At 35.2% G+C, this 16,233-nt stretch overlaps 1 protein-coding gene across 4 annotated transcripts in view; it reads right to left on the bottom strand.

Moving 5' to 3' along the window:
- ADK (adenosine kinase) overlaps positions 1 to 16,233 on the bottom strand; it is a 511,904-nt gene that overhangs the window by 72,667 nt on the left and 423,004 nt on the right. For all 4 annotated transcript variants that reach the window (XM_068547943.1, XM_068547942.1, XM_068547940.1 and 1 more), the window contains exon 9: positions 12,283 to 12,397. In XM_068547943.1, the coding sequence (XP_068404044.1) occupies positions 12,283 to 12,397 (115 nt within the window). The remainder of the gene's footprint in view (positions 1 to 12,282; positions 12,398 to 16,233) is intronic.

Genomic DNA, 16,233 nt, shown 5'->3' with positions numbered 1-16,233 from the left:
AAAATTGTAAGTATTCTTCAAAGCCTAATTCAAACATCACTTCCTTTGTGAAACTTTCCCCAACTTCTTCTTCCTTCTGTTATCCTATATAAATTAGTTCATAAAAATTGTATACCACTTCTCATACTGTATTAGCAGGTTATGTCTCTCCTAGATTTTAAGAAAAGGAGTTTTTGTCTTACATAACTACAATTTTCGACATATAGAAGGCACTCAATAAAACCACACTGACTTGAATTCATTTGTACTGTTACTTTATGTTTTATCTATCGGTGTCTTGCCTCTCCAACTTGTCCTGCTTGCACTTACAGATTCTCAGGCTTAAGTTCTATATTATCTGGCATATTCTTAGCACATGATCAAAAATCTGTGAGTTCGAAGAAATGTTAGAAATTAACACAGTTCAAAACGTCAACCAATGCAATAATTCATTTTACTAAAAACCTTTGTTTAAATATCTATAATGACTCGCATGACCACACAGACTGGTTTGCCCAGGATAGTCCTATTACAATTAATAGCACCCCCTTTCACTTCCAAAAGTATCTAGGTGTTGATGACAAGTTGTATGGTTATCATAATAATGAAAAACTGCCTATTTCCTCAGAAGTACTGGACAGCTGAACAGCCCTAATTATTGTACCTTTTGAATTCTGAACCATGTGAATGTATTGTTTATTCAAAAAACATTTTTAAAAATTTCCCCTTTGTTATAGGTGAGTATGCGTGGAATTCTAGGACTAAAGGAAATCATTAAGAGTATAGGCTAAATTTATTACGATGAGTAAATTAAATAGATGGCTAAGTGTGAAATAATTAATTTGACAAAAAAACTAGGCCATTTTCTTGAGACTTGATTGTTTATTGAACCAGAAAAACTCTAGACATAAGAACTTAAAATAGTTTAGTAGAAGCAGAGAAAAGCTAAATAAACGTTATGGACCAAGATTAAACAAAGGGGGAAGTCCTCAGGAATGCTGGCTTCTACAGGGCTACTTTAAAAATGAATAAATCAAAAATGATGTGAGCTTCTAAAGAAGTTTAATTGGGATAAACTGTCTTTATCCTAATAAAAGGAATAAGGCAATACTTAAGTCTTCATTTAAGTAGCTTTTCATATTCAATGTGCAAACTATTTATTCCTTTTAACTAAGGAAAATTTTAGCTGTTCAATTATCTGAATCATACTTATCTGCTACACCTCCAAAGATTTTTATCTGAGCCAAAAACTTCCATGCAGTGATTCAGCCAAAATAAAATTTTGCCACCAAGTTGTAACGCTCTGAAAAATGAATTTTGGTGTCTAATTGAATTTCAGAAAAAACACTCACTGGATACAAACAATAATTATTCTGAAAAATATTTGGTAATACACCTCTTAGATAAATATCCATTTGTATATTTTTAAGAGCTTTCAATTATAGAAATTGATTATATGGAGTTTTAAAACATGATGGATACATTCTCTAAGAACCATTTAAGCTAATGTCTATCTATCTATCTAACTATAAATGTGCAGGTAAACACAGCTATCATCTAGATATCTATTCACATATGCAAAATGAATTTATAAGATATGTATACCCACCTCTTCATCATAATGTTTTCCAGATCTTAAGAGATTCTACTTAAAGAGAAGTCTTAGAATTGGAGATTATTTGGAAGAAGTTCTAAAAATACAGTTAACCAAGTATGGACTAGATCATACTGGATGCCTTCTTCGATCACGGGGCCCCTGGATGTATTCCTACAAGATTTATCCTACTAAAGTCTATTGGTATTGATCTCATGGTTAAATGTGTAATGGGGAAGTAGACAGTGATCCTTTAAATATACATTCTGAGCTACACTGTGAGCCAGGGGTTTTCCAATCTTGATGCTATTTATATTTTCTTTTTCTTTTTTTTAATTTTATTTATTTATTTATTTATTTTTGGTTGTGTTGGGTCTTCGTTTCTGTGCGAGGGCCCTCTTCAGTTGTGGCGAGTGGGGGCCACTCTTCATCGCGGTGCGCGGGCCCCTCACTGTCGCGGCCTCTCGTTGCGGAGCACAGGCTCCAGACGCGCAGGCTCAGCAGTTGTGGCTCACGGGCCCAGTCGCTCCGCGGCATGTGGGATCCTCCCAGAGCAGGGCTCGAACCCGTGTCCCCTGCATCGGCAGGCAGACTCCCAACCACTGCGCCACCAGGGAAGCCCTAAATATACATTCTGAGCTACACTGTGAGCCAGGGGTTTTCCAATCTTGATGCTATTTATATTTTCGCTCAGATGATTCTCTGTTGTGAGTGATTGTCCTGTGCATTATAGGATGTGTAGTGGCATCTCTGGCCTCTACCCATTAGATGCTAGTGGAATTCCCCCACCCTCCACCACCTATCCAATTGTGACAACGAAAAGTGAGGAGAAATACTGTTCCTAGTTGAGAACCACTGCTGTAAACAAATGAGGCAGCATGGTATAGAATAGATTAGACTAGATTGAGATTCAAGAGGCTGGGTTCTAATCCAGCTGTTTTTGTCTCTAACTTTGGGATCATGGGGAAATTACCTAATCTGGCAGTTCTCAAAGTGGATGATGGAGGGTAGTATTGCTAAATCAGCTAACAACCTTATATAACAAATAGCTAAGCCCACTTAACTTTCCAGGACCATATATTTTTCTATTTTATAATAAAAAATATTGACTAAGGACTTTAACTTAGGCTCTAATGCTACTGCTTGTAATAAACCAACTCCTACACCATAAACAGCTAGAAAAGTTGCAAAAATTAAAAAAGAAAAAAATTTAAAACAATAAATGAAGCCAGGACTTGATGGCACAAGATCTCTGAGAAAAGAGAACCTTAAAGACCTAGGCTAATGTGCTAAAAGTTGACCTGCAAATTCTTGGTGCTGGGTGAGAGGTTGAGAATCTACGCAATTGGCTCTTGCTAAGAGGCAGCAAAGCCAACAGAGCTTTTGGCAGTCTCCAGGGCTGGTGAGACAAAAACTGGAGTTTCAGGCTGCCAAGGCAATCAGAATTGAAGTGGCGTGATCCTGAAGGGGAACACAGTGGAGTAAGCCTTATAACTCAGGGGTTTTCTCCTTTGAGGTGTTTGCCAAACTTGTAAGGCAGCAGGACAAAAGGCCAAGATACTAAGCAGAAGACCTCTAAAAGGCAGAGTAATTTTTTGGCAGTTATACGGTGCCAAAGAGAACCTACCAATGAGTAGCGACCCTAGTAAATACGCCAGGATTTCAGGTGAGATTTCAGGAGAGAGACAGCATTTCAGGAGTGGGGAAAAAAACCGGAAGTAGATCGAACCTTATAAAAACTGCAACAAAACCTTGAGCTAGTTCAGTTTTTGATCTAGCTTTACTCTAGTTACCTTCTACAGGAAAACAGTATCACCAACAGAAATGCTATAATTTATTAGGAACAAAAGAAACAGACCAACCAGATGACTGAGACATAGTTTTTGGACATGCAATTTACTATTACAGTGATTAATATGTTTGAAAAATTAATGAGAAGGTAGAGGATTACACTATAAAACTGGGATCAATAAAAAAGAATCAAATAATTTAGAAAAAGAAGAATGTGATTACTGAAATAAGGAACTCAACAGATGGGACAAAGCAAAAAAGAGAGGATTAGTGAACTAAATGCTAGGACACCGCAAAACACACAAGCTGAAGCTTGAGGCGGGGAAAAAGGACAAAAAATACAAAAAAGGCATAAAAGACATATGGGACACAATAAAAAAGGCCTAAGATATGTGTAATTGGTCTCCAATTGGAAAAGCAGGGATGCAGTATCTAAAGAGATAATTACTGAGAATTTTCCAAAACTGTTAAGAGTCATCAACCATAGATTCAAGAAACACTAAAACCCCCAGCAGGATAAATACAAGGAACACCAAAACCAAATACAAAGTTAAAGTCAAAGAGAAATTCCAAAAAGCAGTCAGAGAAAATGGAAATATTATATAAATACCGTATTCAAAGAATAAGACTAAAATAGTATAAAGATGTTAATTCTCTCCAATTGAAATGCAGATTCAATATAATCTCAATAAAAATTCTATTAAGGATTTGGAAAAAAAAAAAAACTTTGGGGGTGGTGACAACAAGTTGATTCTGGAATTTACCTAGAAATGCAACGGGCCAAGAAGAACCAGGACAATCCTGAAGAACAAAATTAGAAAGCTGACATTACCAGATAAAAAGGCTGATTATAAACTAAGAAACCAACAGTGTAAACTGGTACGAGAATAAAGAGAACAATGGAATAAAGTCTCGAAAAAGGGACACAGATATAAGGTCACTTGAAATGTGACAAAGGTACCAATTCAGTGCAGTTAGGAAAAGGATGTTCCTTTTAATAAGTGATGATGGGTCAACTGGTTACTCATACGCACAAAATAAATGAATCATGCCCTCTAGCCCACACCATATATAACTGATTCTAATTCTAGATGGACTGTGGATCTAGATTAAAAAAATAAAAAATAAAAATTATAGAAAAAGAGAATAGGAAAATATCTTCACGAGCTTGGCATATGCAAAGATTTTCTTCAAAGAACATGAAAAGTTATTACCCACAGGAGAAAACATTATAAATTGGACTATATTAAAATTAAAGGCTTTTGCAACAAGACTTGCATGCTGACTGTAAGAAGAATTATAATCAATAAGACAATCTAATAAGAGCAAAAGACTTCAGGGCTTCCCTGGTGGTGCAGTGGTTAAGAATCCACCTGCCAGTGCAGGGGACACGGGTTCGAGCCCTGGTCCGGGAAGATCCCACATGCCACGGAGCAATTAGGTCTGTGAGCCACAACTACTGGAGCCTGTGCGTCTGGAGCCTGTGCTCCGCAACAAGAGAGGCTGCGATAGTAAGAGGCCCGCGCACCGCGATGAAGAGTGGCCCCCGCTTGCTGCAACTAGAAAAAGCCCTCGCACAGAAACGAAGACCCAACACAGCCAAAAATAAATTAAAAGAAAAAAAAAGTTACTTTTGGATAACAGTATTTTGACTAGATACTGTAGGGCCAAAGACAAAAAGGACTATAATCTAACACTGTACATTAAGGAAATATGTTTCACACAAGGGTATGGGTAAGCAATTCAAAACTACTTTAAGACAGAACAAATAGTAAATGTATCTTATATAATGAGAACCAGAACTTTCAATGTCAGAGGAAGTTATAAATAAGGAAAGAGAGAAGGCTAGAATGAACTCTTGTTGGACTGGAATCAAAGGTATCAGTTTGAACTCATGGAATTTAAATATATAAATGGACAGATATAGGAATAAGTATAGATGGGTATAGATTCATGGGTTGTTATACATACATATATTGCCAATCTATTTGCAAGAGGGCCTAGAAGCAATGATTCTCAAGTAGCAATGAACATATCTAGCACCCAGATCTGGGTTTCTAAATACCATTTGCTAATAAAAGGAACCGGGGTTATTTGAAGAAGTAGTCGATTCTTGGACCGAGGTAGGTAAATACAAGAGCCTAGAGCATCTTATGTTGTCAAAAGTAAGGTAGTGCTTAAAAAAGTATGGGGACAGAGCAAGATAAAAAGTCTATATACTGGGTGATTCTATTTTAAAAAGAAGCAAAACAAATTGTTAGCAGCAGAAGCCAAAATAATAAGTACATTTGGTGGGGGTAATGATCAGGAGGGGAGCACAAGAGGTGGCTTCTAAAGTGCTAGAAGTGTTCTATTACTTGATCTGGTGGTAGTTGGTACAGGTGTGTTGACATAGTGAAAATCTGTACCAATTTTGTATCCATACTATATTTCAAAATAAACCATACAAAATGTTCTATATTTTGATTATGGTGGTTACACGTTATTTGGTGAAATATATCTGTATTTTACTACATGTAATCTATACCTCAATAAATCTGAATAAGGGTCCTTCCAAAAATAAATGCTATAATAAGGCTAACATTTGCCTAATGTAGGCTGTCTCCCATTTTGCTTTCTAGCTTTGACAGAAAGGTGGGAGTTGAAAGAAGTCTCATTTCTTGACAGGCCTGAGATCACTAAACCACACATACCATGCCCCAAAGATATTACTTTGTCAGGAATGTGACAGTTCCACATATGTCATTCTAAATTATGTTCGACCTCTTGGCTAATTAAAGGACTTTGTCTTTTATGGTTACAAAAATCTAAAAATGGAACATGAGTTAGTAACTTACTTGTTTATATTCATAGTTAAGAAATATTGATATATATTCTGTAAAATCTCATCTGGTAAGAACTTCTTTCCATGAATGCCATACACAGACACTCTGAAAGAATGCTACTTAATTTGTTCCATCCACGCCATTACCAACCTATGCCAACAAGAACATGATTTAAAATTGGTTTGGCTGCAGTAGAGATAACATTTTCAAAGTGATTTATAATAATATTTTGTAGCAGTAGGAGTTGTGATGATGTGCTGACATTATTCTTCCAGCTGCTGAGATTGTTTTCCTTCAGAGTTTGCATTTTCTTTTGCACACCTTCTGTGCCTTATGCCTACCAGAACTGCAAATCACACTGATGTTTTCTTAGAGGGTAATGGACAGCACTGAGTGTTTTCAAAGAACGTGAAAACTTAACTAGCAAATGGGGTGACAAGTTTAAGGACTCAAGAACATGAAGGCAAGGAACTTCAATAACCCCATTTACCCATAATGAAATGACAAAGGACACTACAATGTGACTATCTTAAATTACAAGCATGCCAGAGGCGGGAGACTATTTAAAGTAGTATGTAGATTGCTTGTTATTGTGGATGGGTCCTTGTTACTTTGTGATTTATTGAGAAAGAGAAGCATTCAACAAGGCCTGACTTACTGAAGTACTAGATGCTTAGCTGCTAAAAGGTTTTGTTTCCATTATCCCATAGGATCATAGAACTCACAGAAACATTATTAAATCACCTAATCCAATGGTTCTCAACGTGAGAGATGGAGGATAGACAGCACTGCTATATCACCTAAGGGAGGTTTTTCAACAAATACACAATCCTATTACTCCCCTTCCCTCAGACTCTATCACCCCCATTCTTATACATCTTCTTGAGGATGTATATTCTAACTCCTCACAGGGATGTATCAGGTTGAGGGGAAGGTGTTTTTATGAAGGGAGGGCTCTATTTACCAAAAGCCCATTAGGTGATTCTAATATAACAGCACCAGTCTTCCAGGTGAAAACCTCTGACCTAGTCTGTTTTTTCTGTGTGGGCAAAATTACAATTCAAACAGCCCAGAAAGCACTCTGAAAGTATTCAGAAAAGCCTACAGTTTATTCTTCAGTGGACCTATTTTATTGTCTCATAACAGCCACTGTGTAAAATGCATTATTTTCAATTTAGAACAAAAGTCCTATTGCTTCCTCCAATTTTTAGTGATAACTTTAGTATGGAAACTTGGAGAAATTTAAACTTCCTATAAGGACATATATATGTATATGTATATATATTTACACATGTGTATGTAGAAAATCTTTATTTTTTTCACTACAGTCCTTATCATAGTAAGATGTTAATATATGAAGACCTTATTAGCAGCTGCTTTCCAGTAGGTAATCTGTAGTATTAGTTTTTCTAAAGTTTATAGACACAGAAACGATCTCCCTAACCTGACTCCCATTCCTCTAACAGGTTCATTCAACATTAAAAGGATCAAAATGGATAGAATCATCTTTCCCTTCCTGCCCTTCATCCCTAGTCTCTTACTCATTACTTTCCAGTCCCCCTCAGGTCCCCTCACCCCCCAAAAAGCTCGGAACTCAATTATCCTGTAAGCAATGAACCAATGATGTGACAAAACCTCTGGGCTGGTATGTGACAAAACCTCTGGGCTGGAAGGATAGAGGATGGATACCCAAATGAAATAGAGGTGACCAAAATAATAGGGTAAGTGGAAAAGGCTTTAGATTCACAAGCAATTTATAGGCGAGGAATTCAAAGAATTACATTTATAAAATAAGAGAAAGTAGTTTACAGACTCTGTATTTCAAAAGGAGAAAGGTCTCTAGAATTAAATACCAAGGAAACTAATTTTGTTACATTATCGCTAAATGTCACAAACTTAGCAGTGATCATTTAAAAGTACTCTACAGTGTGAGGTTTAAGGAACTAAAACACGAAATTCCTAATTAGTGTTTTAATAAGTGTGCTAGCACTGCCTTGTGCCGTTCTGGAATGTCACTTATGGTAAATTAAGGGACACATTACTTCCCCATCTTCCATTAGTATTTTATGCTAGGAGGTGGGAAAAAGCTGATCCATATTCAAGAGGAAAGGAGGAAAAACAATAACAAATTGGCATCTCTTCTGTGAATTGCCCCACAGGCCAAGCATTTTTATGTTCTTAATCATTATTAAATGACTTAACATGACACCCAGAGCCTGGCGAATGATTGCATCCTGACATGAGAACGAATTACAAATGAAATGAAAGATCAAGCCGTATTAGAGGATTGCCTCTGGGAAATGAAAATCTTTAATTCTCTTTTATTATTGACATTTATTTGGCTGCCATGAATAACAACATAGCAAAGAGATTCAGCTATGCTTGTGCATTGAATAGCTTATCCCAGGGCTCAAAACTGCATTAACATTTATCATGTTTGCTTTTGTAGCTGACACCGCTGAACAGATTCTCTATCCATCTTGTATTTATCATGCATTGCAGATATAGTGCATCCTCTAATTTAAGTTCATTTTCATATAGTAGGAACAGCAAAGATTAGCCAGCGTCTTTCCTCAAATAAATTCCTGCTGGTAAGCATCCTTAAGAATGGTTTAATAGATTTAATAAAGAACAAAATGAGTTGACAAGGAAATTCAGTCACAGGAAGGGGAAGCTAATTTTAAAGGTTTCAATTTTGGGAAAATTGTGCAAATTCACAACGAGGAAGACACTTGTACAATATGTAGATCTGGAATATATAAAGCCTTAAAATAAATGTCTCCATAAAGAGCAACAAATTGCATTTTATGAATCTGAAGGCAGTATAACAGTTCCTATAAGAAATCTGCATGTTTTTCACTTTTCTAAACAGTGTTCATTGCTAAGACAGGAACAGGCCACATACTATAGGAAGACAGCAATCCAGATAGTTATTATCAATGAAGGGATATCTTTTCATGACTTATTTCTTTTCTTTCTTGTACAAATTAACAACATGGCTTTTCCTGTCACAACAATTAAAGATTATATACTACCTGGTGCCTTTGCTCACATGGTCCTCTTTAACTGGACTGCCCTCCTTTCTTTAAATCCTTCCTAAAATTCAAGGCTTAGCAAGGATATCAATGTGTCTTGGGAAAAACCACTTAATATCTCTGAATTGTGTCTGAAAAATTATTTTTTACTTTTCTTTCTGTTTTATATACTTTTAATTTTGGAGAATTTTAAGCATATATAGAAGTGGAAGTAATAGCATAATGACCATCCCCCATATATCCATCACATGGCTTCCACAATTATTTACTCATGACAAATCTCATTTCATCTATAACCCCACTTCACTATTTACCACTCACTGAATTATTTTGAAACGTATTTTTTGAAGTAAATTTCTCAATCTTGCTTTTGACAATTCTAAAATAAGAAAGTTGAAATAAATTAACTGTAGGGTTCCTTCTCCCCACAATTTGACAATAATTTCTTTTTTCACCCATTTCAGGCTTATATATTTAATTCAATAAAAAATTTACTCCATATTCACTATAACTTCTTTCTTCAAGCTTTACTGATCTCCTTCTCTGAGTCAATACAACCCATATACTCTGTACCAATAATTAAGAAATATAATTATACTCTGTTGTATTCATACTTTGATGTGTACCAATTTTATGTTCCAGTTAGATATTTAAGGCTATCTTAAATTTCAGTGTCCAGCAGAGTACTGAACAAACACAGAGGTAATAATTGCTACTGTTTATAATAATTATAAGTTAACTGGTTTTAATCCTAAGGGTTCAGAGAGTATTTAAAGGTTTGTATTTTGGCTTTAATAGTAGGCGGCATCATATTGACAATATTACTCATTTTAATCAATAAATGTTTGTTTACTAGCTGAAATTCCTATTCTATTTATTTATTTTTAAAATTATTTATATATATATATATATATTTATTTATTTATTTTGGCTGCACTGGGTCTTAGTCGAGGCACATGGGATCTTCATTGCAGCATGCAGGATCTTTTTTTTTTAGTTGCGGCATGTGAACTCTTAGTCGCGGCATGCATGTGGGATCTAGTTCCCCGAACAGGGATCGAACCTGGGCCCCCTGCACTGGGAACACGGAGTCTTACCCACTGGACCACCAGGGAAGTTCCCTCTATTCTATTTATATGAGAGCTATAAAATAGATGGCTGAGTAAAAACAGAAGTGAGGTTTTGTTCTTGAAGTTTAAAACTAAGGAAGTAACTTATTTCTGAATTCTATTTGCTCATAATCAGATAAATTTATTTTATTCAAGCACAGGTATTTGCTAAGTAAAATGTCTTTTTTTTTTTTCAGGAAAGACATTTCTAGACTGACACTATCTCCAAAATATCAAAGTAAATAAACTAAATCAATGTGGATTTACTCAACTGAATTTTAATAAATTAAGTTCTTGAAAATGAAATCTTTTCTGAGAGAAGATAGGTGTATTTATTAAAAAAAAAAAATAAAAGGTATATTTTCACAGCAATAGAACAAACAGTCCTAAAATTTGTAGGGAACCACAAAATACTCCGAATAGCCAAAGCAATCTTGAGAAACAGAACAAGGCTGGAGGCATCACATTTCCTGATTTCAAACGATATTACAAAGATAGTAGTCAAAATAGAATAGTACTGCAGCATAAAAACAAACACATACATCAATGGAACAGAACAGAGAGCCCAGAAATAAACCCACACATGTATGGTCAATTAATTTATGACAAAAGAGCCAGGAGTATACAATGGGGAAAGGATAGTCTCTTCAATAGATGGCGTTGGAAAAACCAGACAGCCATATGCAAAAGAATGAAACTGAACCACTATCTTACAACATACATAAGCATCACCTCAAAATGGATGAAAGACTTGAAGGTAAGACTTGAAACCAAAAAACTCTTAGAGGGAAACAAAGGGGATAAGTCCTTGATATTGATGAATGATGATTTTTTTTGGATTGCACACCAAAAGCAAAGGCCAAAAAAGCAATAATGAACAAGTGGGGGTTCAAACTAAAAAACTTCTGTACAGCAAAGGAAATCATCAATAAAATGAAAAGGCAACCTATGGAATGGGAGAAAATATTTCCAAGTCATGCACCTGATAAGGGGTAAACGTCCAAAATATATAAAGAACTCATACAACTCAATAGCAAAAAACCAAATAATCCAGTTAAAAAATGGGTAGAGGATCTGAATAGACATTTTTTCAAAAGAGGACAACAGATGGCCAATAGGTACATGAAAAGGTGTTGACCATAACTAATCATCAGGAAAATACAAATCAAAACCACATTGAGGTATCACCTCATACCTGTTAGAATGGCAGTCATCATAAAGACAGGAAATAAATGTTGGCAAGAACATGGAGAAAAGGGTACCCTTGTGCACTGTTGGTGGGAATGTAAATTGGTGCAGCTGCTATGAAAAACAGTATGGAGGCTCCTCAAAAAATTGTAAGTAGAACTACCATATGATACAGCAATTCTACTTCTGAGCAATTAGCCAAAGGACACAAAAACACTAACCCAAAGAGATATCTGCACCCCTATGTTCGTTGCAGTATTATTTCCAATAGCCAAGACATGGAAACAACCTAAGTGTCCACTGACAGACACTCAGGATGGACAGACTTCAGAATGGATAAAGAAAATGTGGTATACACACACACACACACACACACACACACACACTGAAATATTATTCAGCCATAAAAAAGGAAATGCTGCCATTTGAAACAATGTGGATGAACATTCAGGGCACTATGCTAAGCAAAAGAAGTCAGACATGGAAAGACAAATACCGTATGATCTCACTTATATGAAGAATTAAAAAAAAAAACAACAAAACCCAAAATCATAGATACAGAGAACAGACTGGTGGATGCCAGAGGTGGAAATGGGGGTGGAGGTGAGATGGGGTGAAAGGCATGAAGGTGGTAAAAAAAAAAAAAAAAAAAAAAGAAAAAGTACATTGCTTTGAATAAATTATAATAGAAAAAATATAGAATTTTGTTAGAATGATTAATCTCCATAACACTGGGTTTCTCCCACAGTTTCCACATGTACCTGTAGCCAGTATGGTGTCATCTCTCCCTTGGGTGAAAACCACGATTCGCTGCCTCTCTGAGTTCACCTTTGGAAGAGCCTGGGTCTTTTTGGCTATTTCTTTAATGTCTTCAGTCTATTAATAGAAAGGAGGAAAAAAATTCTCATAACCAATACAATAAACTAAAATTTTATTAGTAGATTAAGGATTTATCTTCTCATGTTCAAAATAAGAGAGACCTGAAGATGTATTAAGAGTTATTATTTAAAAATTTTAACCACATACCGAAGTAAACAGAATAGTATAACAATCTTCAAGGAACCCACCATCAAGATGCAACAATTTTAAATTTATGATGACACTTATTTCATCTATATACCTTTATCCACCTGCCTTTCATATTATTCTGAAGCAAATCTCATATACTAATGTCACATGTAAATGCTTTAGTATGTATTTCTGAAAGGTAATGACTCAAACATAACCATATAACTATTACCATACTTTTAAAAATTAACATTTCTTTGATATCAACAAAAACACAGTTTTCAAATTTCCAATTAATGAGAGATTGTAAAAAGAGTAATATTAAATTATTTTAGAGGTTTACAGAGCATAATTATGCTGATTCTGGAAATAATGCAGTTACTATAATGACAAATTTTTCAAAGAACTAAAATAAGAGAAAGAACTACTTTTTTTAAAGATAAAGTTTTAAAAATTACAAATTAATTCTAGAAACCCTCATGCTATTTTGCATATCACACAGGCTGCGAAGTTTTACATCATAAATGTCTGTCTTGAAATCTAACTCTTGAGCTATGGGTTAGATTTTTAGAATCATGTTTTCAACAATTTTAGATAACTTAAAAACCCATGTCTGAATTCAGTGGGCCTCTACAATTGCCCATGGTTTGGGGTTTGTTGGTAGTTTACTCTATCACTGTGTAAAGTTTCAAACAGTTATGGAGAGAGAAACACATACCAGAGGGGAAATATATCTAAGAAAATAATTTAATTAGGATGCAGGACAGAAGAATTTAGGTAAGTAAGGCAGACAAGTCACATTGGTTACAGACAACATCAGAAACCACGATGTTTTTAAAAGTATGATGGTCATCAGTGAAATATTTGTATGCTGTTTATTCACAAAAATACTTAAGAAATTCTGGATGATATATGAACCTAAGCTTCTCCTATACCTCACATCATGATTCCAGAGGACTGTTGTTTCTGAAAAGAATAGCCACTTGTGATTGGACAATGCGCTGACCTTTCAAACATGCTGACTATTCCACTTCTGGTTGCTTATTTTAGAAGAGAACTAAGCCTGAACTCTGATAACATGAGAAGAAATTCCCTCAGTTTGAGGGGAAAGACTATTAGAAATGACTGATAACAGTTGAAAGGACCCCTCAAAATGCCAATGTCTTTTTTCTGTTTGTTTGTTTGTTTTTTAAATTTTTACTGGCGTATAGTTGATTTACAATGTTGTGTTAGTTTCAGGTGTACAGCAAAGTCAATCAGTTATATATACATACACATATCTTTTTAAAATTCTTTTCCCATACAGGTCATTACAGAGTATTGAGTAGAGTTCCCTGTGCTATACAATGGGTCCTTATTATTAGTTATTCCCAATGTCTTATAATAATAATGTCTTTACTCTCCCAAATAAATGTACACATTAAAAAAATTACATATATTCTCTCAGTCTCCTTATCAAACACGTATTTTACTGCTGTAGGATTTTTGCTTATGATTGAGCACAGTTCATCTTAAGTAAAGGTAAGAGGCAAACTCCAGAAAGATTCACTTTACCATCTTGGGAGCGGAATCTTATGCATGTACTGGATGTTTTTTAAGTAGAGGTCCTTCTTTAAGGTGGTATAAGGAATAAATTAAGAGTGAGATTCGGTTGTCTTATACCGACCCTGTGAGAAGATATATTTTTTGTGGTAGTTTTGGTATCCTAATCAAAGAAATATTTTTTTTAATGTCTCAGATTAAATCTTATAAAAATGGCAATTCAAGATGGAAACAAACTTTTCAAATACAAAAGATAAATCTTTACAGAAAGGTTAAGCTATATTTTCTATTGATATTTGTATCGATAGCCACAGTTCGTGCAAAACCCCTTTGTCCCTCTTGGAGCACTGTCAGTGTGCACCAAATCTAAATTTCTCACTATGCTTTGAGGAGTCATTGCTTCGCCCTCAACAGCTGATTCCCATCTAGTATAAAAACTTTTCTTAAAATCTCAATTTTGTCTTCCCAACAATATATATATTTCGAGTTCTGTAGCCTCTCCTCCCCTATCCCCTGGTAGATTCTTCTCCCATATACCTGGGTTAACATATCTTAACAGAATGATGAAATTACAAGGGAGTATGACACAGCTGGATTTACTATTTGTGTGACCTCAAGGAGGTAAATAAACCTCTCAAGCAGGTAAATAAACCTCCCTACAAAACTAAGACAATAATATTTGTGTTAAAAGATGTTGGGAGTGAAGTATGCTAAAATCAGTGGGCAAAAGTCTAAAGAGAATCAGGATATTTGCATAGGCTCATAGTATCTCCTCCTAAGATACTTATTCATTACAAAAGGAAAAACAGAAATGTTACAGTGGAGAAAGTTGACAGACATCACAAACCCCAGTGATCAAATTTAGCGATGCTAAAATTAGTGGGTAAAATAGGATATTTGCACAGTCTCAAAATATTGCCCCCAAGATATTTATTAACTACAGTGGGAAAACAGTAACTTCACAGAGGATAAGTACCACCTTAACCCAGTGATCAAAGTTAACTTGGCAAACAGTAAGACACTGGGCTATCATGTACATCCCTGATGTGATGCACTGAGAAGGGTGATCTCTGTGGTATTTCTACCAAAAATGCATGACCTCAATTTAATTATGAGAAAACATCAGACAAACCTAAATTGAGGGACATTCTACAAAATGACTGACAGGTACTCTTCAAAAGTATCAAGTTCATGAACAAGGAACAAGTGAGAAACTGTCTGATAGGAAGAGACTAAGACAATATGACAAATAAATGCAACGTGTAACCCTGGATTAGATTGTGGAACAGAAAAAGGAAATTAGAGGAAACTGGTAAAATCAGAATAAATTCTGTAGTTCAGTTACTGACACTGTACAAATGTTAATTTCCTGACTTTGATTATTACATCCTGGTTATGTAAGATGTTAACGTTAGGGGAAGCTGAGTGAAGGTATCTGGAAATTCTCTGTACTATTTTTGCAAATGTTCTAAATCTAAAATTGTTTCAAAATAAAAAGTTAAAAATGGTTTTTTGTGAGGATGAAAGAAGATAAGGTAAGTGAAAGAGCTTAATGCAATATTTAGCATACGCCAAGTACTTAATAAATATTAATTTATTTCCTCTATTTACTGTCATTTTAATACTTTCCAAAACTGTCAAATCCTAAGTTGCCTCAAAATCTCCAGAAAGGGCCTCAAGAGTTTTGAGTATCGAGAATTCAATTATGGTATCTAATAAGGGAGGACAAAGAGAAAAAAGGAAGGAGAAGTAGAAGAAAGCTCACACAATTTAGCTATGAGCCATGTATAAATAGCTATGAGCACTCTGAAGTACTCATTAAATCTTAACCACTCTAGGCAGTAGGTATTATTACTTTATCCCTATTTCATAGATGTAGAAACCAAGAGCCATGTATGTAGATCTAAAGTACTCACTAAATCTTAACCGCTCTAGGCAATAGGCACTATTACTATATCCCCATTTTATAGATGAGGAAATTGAGTCACAGAGAGATTAAGTAACTTCCTAAGGTCATAAACATACTAAGAGGTGGAGTCAGGACTAGCACCCACAAAGTCTAACTCCAGGGATTATACTCTTCCATGTTATCCACAGATTATACTGCTTCTATGAATTCTGGCAATGTGCCTTCTGTTGTTGTAACCAAAAAACTAGAGCAT

This window comes from Eschrichtius robustus, chromosome 7, assembly GCF_028021215.1.
Source record: "Eschrichtius robustus isolate mEscRob2 chromosome 7, mEscRob2.pri, whole genome shotgun sequence".
Classification (NCBI taxonomy): domain Eukaryota; kingdom Metazoa; phylum Chordata; class Mammalia; order Artiodactyla; family Eschrichtiidae; genus Eschrichtius; species Eschrichtius robustus.
Note: the sequence above shows the minus strand (reverse complement) of the source record. Positions and strands in the feature narration are given on the sequence as shown.